At 39.5% G+C, this 7,572-nt stretch overlaps 1 protein-coding gene across 1 annotated transcript in view; it reads right to left on the reverse strand.

The window, feature by feature from the left end:
* The window catches only part of LOC102829304 (zinc finger protein 135-like), a gene marked incomplete at its 3' end in the record, with an annotated part of 1,736 nt that extends 1,184 nt beyond the window's left edge, over nt 1-552 (reverse strand). The window contains exon 1 of the mRNA XM_006876401.1: nt 2-552. Coding sequence (XP_006876463.1) covers nt 2-552 — 551 coding nt within the window. The remainder of the gene's footprint in view (nt 1) is intronic.
* Between the last annotated feature and the right edge of the window lie 7,020 nt (nt 553-7,572).

Below are 7,572 nucleotides of genomic sequence, written 5' to 3' on the forward strand. Positions count from 1 at the left end.
TGAGGACCGACTAAAGGCTTTTCCACATTCATTACATTTATAAGGCCTCTCTCCACTGTGTGATCTCTTATGAGTTGTGAGATTTGAGGACCGACTAAAGGCTTTGCCACATTCATTACATTCATAAGGCTTCTTTCCACTGTGAGTCCTCATATGTTTAATGAGGGTGGAGGACTGAGAAAATGTTATGCCACATTCTTTACATTCATAAGGCCTCTCTCCACTGTGAGTTCTCATGTGTTTTGTGAGAATTGAGGACTGACTACAATCTTTCCCATATTCATTGCATTCTTGACATTGCTTTCCTGTAAGAATTCTCATAGAAGACTTTATGTTGGCCTCTCCACATTCCTTATACTGGTTGGCATTGCATCCACAGTGGAATCTGTTATGATGCTCTAGTGAGGAAAGATCCTTGAAGAATTTTTTGTACCAATGGCCTTTGGAAGCAAATGAGTCCATAGGTCTTTTGAACATAGAATTATTTGGAATTTGGATAAACTTTTCTCCAAAATTATTCTCTTCATTTCTTTCACAAATATTATTTGCCATATGTATTCTGTTAAAAATAAATTTGTCACAATTTCAACATAACCATAGATAGTAAACATGAAAAACATGAATTTTCCCCCTAAACTGCTTTACGTTAATCACTTGGAAGTGATACTACCATTACTATCACCGTACTACAAAAATATACTTTCTGATAATTGGTTGTAAGTGAAAGATGTTTCAAATATTCAATACATCATTTACATATTATTTTACTGTAAAAATTATGTTAGCACACAATATTTTATCTGGCTTTATATACATGTATAAGCTACCTAAGGAACACAGTAGAGTAAGCACTGGACTGCCAGCCAAAATGTTAGAAGTTCAAACATATCAGTTTCTACAAAGGAGGAAAAAATGAGGTTTTCTGCTTCTGCAAAGATTTACAGCCTGAGAAACCCTATACAGGATCACTATGGTTAAGAATTATATATATATATATATTCCAAGTGTGGCACTGCAGGTTAATACACTGGACTGCAAGGTCAGTTTGAACCCCAGAATCAGTGATTAAAGCTCACCAGCCACTCCTCAGAAACCCTATAGAGGGTCACTATGAGTTAGAACCAACTCAACGGCACTTAGCAACAGCCACTGTCATTGAGTAAATTCTCACTCATAGTGATCTCTAAGACAGAATAGAACTGCTTGGGGTTTCTAAGTCTGTAAACCTTTAACCAAGTAGAGAGTTACATCTTTTTCTAAAGGAGTAGCTAGTGATATTGAACCACTGATCTTGCAGTTTTCAGACCAATTATGGCACCATATATATGCACATCCATCTACATATACATATTTGTATAATATAATGTATTTGTATAATGGAATAATATTTGTATTTGTATAATGGAATTTGTGGAAAATTCCATTATCCTTTAGTTTTAATTTTCGATGGATTGCTTGAAGCCCCTTCATATATAAGAGCTCTGCTGGTGAAGTTGGCTAAGCACTGAACTGCTAACTGAAAGGTCAGTGGTGCAAATCCACCAGCTCCACAGGAAAACCAAGGTTGTCTATTTCCACAAAAATATATAGCCTTAGAAACACTAAGAATCAGTTCTACTCTTACAGTGAGTCACTCCAAATCCAAATGATGTCCAAAGAAGTGGGTGGGTATGTGTACATGGTGTGTTAATTGTGAGTAGATGGTGTATACATGAAGAAATATGTTGTTGACAGGTGCTGTCAAGACAATTCCTACTCACACTGACTCCATGTGACAAAGTAGACAGGTGTTCTTAGCAGTAATCAGTACAGAAACTGATCACCAGGTATTTCTCCTACAGTGTCACTGGATGGATTTCAATTGCCAACCTTTGGGTTAGCAGTCAAGCATGTAATCATTTGTGCCAGCTGAGCTCCTTGTATTTATATAAATATTTTAATGCCATGATAGCTTCTTCAGACTCTCTCTCAAGCACTGCTATGTGTCCAGTGAATGACACTCACCTGACATGTGTGTTCTGGTTGCTATTTTGATCTTCAGTATTATATAGGTCACAGATTTTTTGAAGCATGGAGGGACAGCTGTCATTTTTGATGAACTGTACCACTATATCTTCAGTGGTTAGGTTTTCTTGATCATTAACATTTTGAGATGCTGATCCAATGATTGAAATTCAGGTTCATAGTATGAAATAAAAATGAAAAGCATTAGTTTGAGAGAAAAAGTAATTGTCAGAAAAGAACAACTGTTACATTTTGTTGTTTTGATAATTAGGCAATGGTCAAAACAAATTTGTAGAAAACGCGTCCATGAAAATTGAGAGTGACAGTAGCATACTCAGGGTATAATTGTTGTTGTTAGGTGCCATCGAGTCGGTACTGACCCATAGTGACCTTATGCACAGCAGAACGAAGCATTGCCTAGTCTTAGGCCAACTTCACTACTGTTGCCACACTTGAGTCCATCGATGCTGCCACTTGGCCAATCCATCTCGTTGGGGGTCTTCCTCTTTTTCTCTGACCCTCCACCTTACCAAACATGATATCCTTCTCCAGTGACTGGTCCCTCCTGACAATATGTCTGAAGTATGAGAGACAAAGTTTGACCATCCTGGCCTCCAAGGATCACTCTGGCTGCACTTCTTCCAAAACGGATCTATTGGTTCTTTTGGCAGCCCATGGCACTTTCAATATTCTCCTCAAACACCATAACGCAAAAGCAGCAACTCTTCTATGGTCTTCCTTATTCACTGTCCAGCTTTCACATGCATATGAGGTTATTGAAAATACAACGGCTTGGGTCAGGCGCACCTTAATCCTCAAGCTGACATCTTTGCTCTTCAACACTTTAAAAGGGTCTTGTGCAGCAGATTTGCCTAATGCAATACATGGTTTGATTTCTTGACTGCTGCTTCCATGAGTGTTGATAGTAGATCCAAGAAGAATGAAGTCCTTGACAACTTCATTCTTTTCTCCATTGATAAGAATGTCGTTTATTGGTCCAGTGGTGAGGATTTTTGTTTTATTGACATTAAGATATAATCCATATTCTTTTATCTTCATCAGTATATTTTTTAAGTCCTCTTCACTTTCAGCAAGCAAGGTTGTATCTTCTGCATATCGCAGGTTGTTAATGAGTCTTCCTCCAATCCATAGGACCCAGCTTCTCAGATTATTTGCTCAGCCTACAGGTCAAATAAGTGTGGTGAAAGAACACAACCTTGTTGCACACTTTTTAAATTTTTAAACCAGTCAGTGTCCCCATGTTCTGTTTGAACAATTGATTCTTGGTCCATGTACAGATTCCTCATGGGCACAATTAACTGTTCTGGAATACTCATACTTTGCAACGTTGTCCATAGCTTGTCATGCTCCACATAATTGAAAGACTTTGCATAGACAATAAAGCACAGGTAAACATCTTTCTGATGTTCTCTGCTTTCAGCCAAGATCCATCGGACATCAGCAATGATATCCCTCCTCTGAATCCACCTTCTGAATCCAACTGACCACCACTCGTCTGTCAGTTTACTGCAGTGGCTTGTAAGTTGCTGTGATTCTGAAAGCTATGCCACAGGTACTTTAAATACCAGCAGGGTCACCCACGGTGAACAGGTTTCAGATGAGCTTCCAGACGAAGGTAGACTAGAAAGAAAGAGTGACGAACTACTTCTGAATATTTAGTCACTGAAAACCTTATGAATAGCAGAGATACACTGTCAGGGTATAATTAGATGAGTAAAATAAAAAGATATTAGGTACAAGGCACCTGTAACATTAAAAGAAGTAAAGGGAACACTCTTTCTCCATGAACGCAGCTAGCTTTTATTAATGAATAGCTACAAACAAGGTCAGGTATCTGTGAAGGTCTGTCTCTTCAACCTAAGAGATCTTTCTAACTGATTTATTCAAATCTCATTCATCCCATGCAGAGCTGGCACGTCAACCATTTCCTGCCTTCCTGATGCCCCCTGACACAGTGGCCCTGGATGAGCATTCTGTACTCTCCTCAGGTCTTAATTTTGCAACTTGGAGGACAAATGAGTGTTTCTGACATGGTGTTCATGTAGAAACGTATGACATAAGAGAAGGAAGACCACCAGTGACCAGTTCTCTAACACTGACCCAATGCTCTGATCTTCAAGGTATTTGGAGAGAGGCAGATATGAATTTATTGATAGCAAAACAATTTTGTCAAACTTCAAAAAAACACAGTAAAACTCTCCCAGTTCACAGGCAACAAGTATTCTTTCTCTGCGCACCAAAGAAACCCCTGAAGTTAGTGCCCATATCTATTATCATTAAAGAACCTAGTTAAACACTATTGAAATGAGAAGTTGGCGTTACGCAAGTTGTTTTGTGTGGTGGTGTCAGATGGCATCAAGTCAATTCCAACTCACAGTGAATCTATGTGCAAAATAAATGAATCGCTGCATAGTCCTATACCATCCATCCTCATAATCATTCCTTTGTTTGCTCCCATTGTTACATCCACTGTGTAAACCAATCTCATTGAGGGTCTTCCTCTTTTTTAATGACCCTATAACAAGCATGATAATCTCCAAGGAATCATTCCTCCTGATGGTATATCTAAAGTACCGTTTCTAAAGATCATTCTGCCTATAGTTCAAAAAAGATTCAGTTGTGATTTGTGCAATTTGTATTAGTTATCTAGTAATACTATAAAAGAAACACCACAAGTGGGTATCTTTAACAAACAGAAATTCATTCTCTCACAGTTTAGGAGCCTAGAAGTCCAAATTCAGAGTGCTGACTCAAGAAAAATGTCTCTGTCTTCTTTTCAACAACTGTAGCTCTGAATTCCTTGGAGGTTTCAATGTGTCTTGGAGTTCATCTTTCCTGGATCTAGTAGCTTCACAGTGCAGGGACTCAAGGTACAAAGGACACACTCCCTTCTTAGGTCTCCTTTCTTGATGGTAATGGGTCTCACTGAATATGCCTACCTGTTTAATTTCTTTTATATATTACACAAACTTTATCTATCAGACAGCCCATGGTATATTTAATGCTCTTTTCCAACACCATAATACAAATGCATCTTTGGTCTTCCTTATTCATTGCCCAGCATTTGTATGTATATGAGTAGACTTAAAATACCATGGCTTGGGTCAGGCTCACTAGCGACATCTTTGTTTTTAACACTTTAAAGAGATCTTTTACAGCATATTTGCCCACTGCAATATGTCATTTGATATCCTGAATGCTGCTTCCATGGGCGCTGATTGTGCCTCAAAGTGAAATGAATATGTTGGCAAGTTTTCTCCCTGTTTAATGTGGTATTGCTTATCAGCCCAGTTGTAAGGATTTTTGTTTTCTTTACATAGTAACTCCATTCTGAGTTGCTATATAGTCTTGGATGTCCATCAGTAAGTGCTGCAAGTACACTTCACTTTCTTTAAGCAAGGTTGTGTTATCTGCACATCACAGGTTTAATAATATTTCTTCGGTCATAATTCCATCTTCTTCTTGAGACAGTCCAGGCTATCTAATAATTTGCTAAGAATACATAGTAAGTATAGTGAATGGAGACAGTCCCAACACATACCTTCCTTGTTTTTAATCTATACACTATGCCCTTTTTCTACTCAAACATCTACCACTTTGACTCTGAATAAGTTCGGTGTGAGCATGATTGAGTGCACCAGAAATTCCTATTTTGCATAAAACTAACCACACTTTGTTATAATTAATGCAGCTAAGTGCTTCTGTGTAGTCAATAATACACAGGTAAACATTTTACTGGTTGTGGTACAGTAAATTTCATAACATGTCTTTAACAGTCATAGTCTTTGTAACTTCAACCAAGTGACTGGGTTGTTGTTAAGTGCCATCGAGTATATTCTGACTTACAGTGACCCTGTATAGCATTTCTGAGGAGCAGCTGGTGAGTTTGAACCACCAACCTTGCAGTTCAAATCGATCTTGGGGTCGAGTGCTTATCCTAAGGAACCACATCAGGACTCCAGTGATTGAGTGGGATCATACAAATAGGGTGTATGGGACTCTATTCCAGAGACTGGTTAATTTTTTCCATCCTGCTTGGTTTAAAAGGAGCCATCTCTGAAGCAAGAATGAAGGATCACAGGGCCATCCAGAAGAGCAACAGAGTGCAAGATTCCTGCACATAGAGGAGGCAGCAGCAGATACAGCAGTGGTACAGAGAGGCAGAGTAGCAATTTCCTGGACCAAGAACAGAGTAAAGCAGAGTTTGTTTGGATAGGAGGCTGCCTTGTAGATATGGAGTCCCCTTTGGGCATTTAACTGCACAGAAGAAGGAGCTTGTAATGCTTGCCTGGATAGGACAGAGACCAAGAGGCCTTAGGTTGAGAGATTGAGAATCAGAGTACAGTATGCCTGTGGGCAAAATTGAGAAGAGTCACTCCTGACCTGAGAACTGCTGTATCTTGAGTTAATTCTGATCATGAATTGTACCCTTGTTAACTTCCCTAATAAACCCCATAATTGTATGTATTGCCTGAGTTCTGTGTGGTCATTACGGTGTATTTTTGAACACAGAAGACAAGTAAAGTGCCATGGGAACTATGGCTGATGTCCAAAGAGTAAATAACACTGGAGTGTTGAGAAATGCCTGATCTTCACTTCACAGGGCTGGTGATGTTTATTCTCCTCCTCCCCCATTATGAATCTGCAGGATGTCAGACATGGTCTCCAAAACATTTTTACATTAGTATTCTATTTGTAGTCAAGATCCATCTGAGGTTAGGAATGATATCCCTTGTTCCATATCCTCTTCTGAATCAAGTTGGAATTTCTGGCTGCTCCTTATCAACATAGTGTTACAACCACTTTTAAAATAATCTTCATCAACATTTGACTTCATTGTGATATTAATGATATTGTTTTCTCATTTCCACATCTGTTTGGATTATTTTACTTTGGACTTCTTCCAAAATCATCAGTTCTTAGGTTCCAGAAAAAGATGGCGGATCGGGTGGAAGTGTAGTGACAAGCTCCGCCGAGAACAACACAGACTACAGGACCAAGAAGGCACAGTGAATGGTCCCAGTACTCTGAACCACACATAAAGGAATACTTAGAAGGTGGGAAGACTTACAGCTGGGGAGTTTGTGGCAGAAGCAAGAAATCCATTGCTTCCTGGTTCGGGATGCTCAGCTGCTCCAGGAGCCACCATTTTGTGTGGGGCCAAGCAGCGAAAGGATCAGAGCAGCCACGGACACCTGGCAGAGTCGCAGAGATAGAGGTGTGGACATACTTTTTGTTGTTTTGTTTGGTATCTTTTCGTTGGTCCCTTGCTGTCTGCGTACCCCCATTCTGGTGACTGTAGGGGTGCCTGAACTGGCGGATGCTCCAGCCCCACACTCGGAGGGTTCTACTATGCATGTGCATGGATCTTCTCGAAATTCAAAGAGACAGTATCCACTTAAAACCAAACGGCTGACAGACACTCAGCCCAAGAGCAGGCCTTGAACTTTTCTTGTTTGCTTTTTGTTCCTGTGTTTTTTAACACAGGAAACAGAAGGAGAGAGCTGTAAGGAGGGAAAGAGCCCTCATATTAGGCTACAGATTTTT

This window comes from Chrysochloris asiatica, unplaced genomic scaffold (genome assembly GCF_000296735.1).
Source record: "Chrysochloris asiatica unplaced genomic scaffold, ChrAsi1.0 scaffold00378, whole genome shotgun sequence".
NCBI classification, from domain to species: domain Eukaryota; kingdom Metazoa; phylum Chordata; class Mammalia; order Afrosoricida; family Chrysochloridae; genus Chrysochloris; species Chrysochloris asiatica.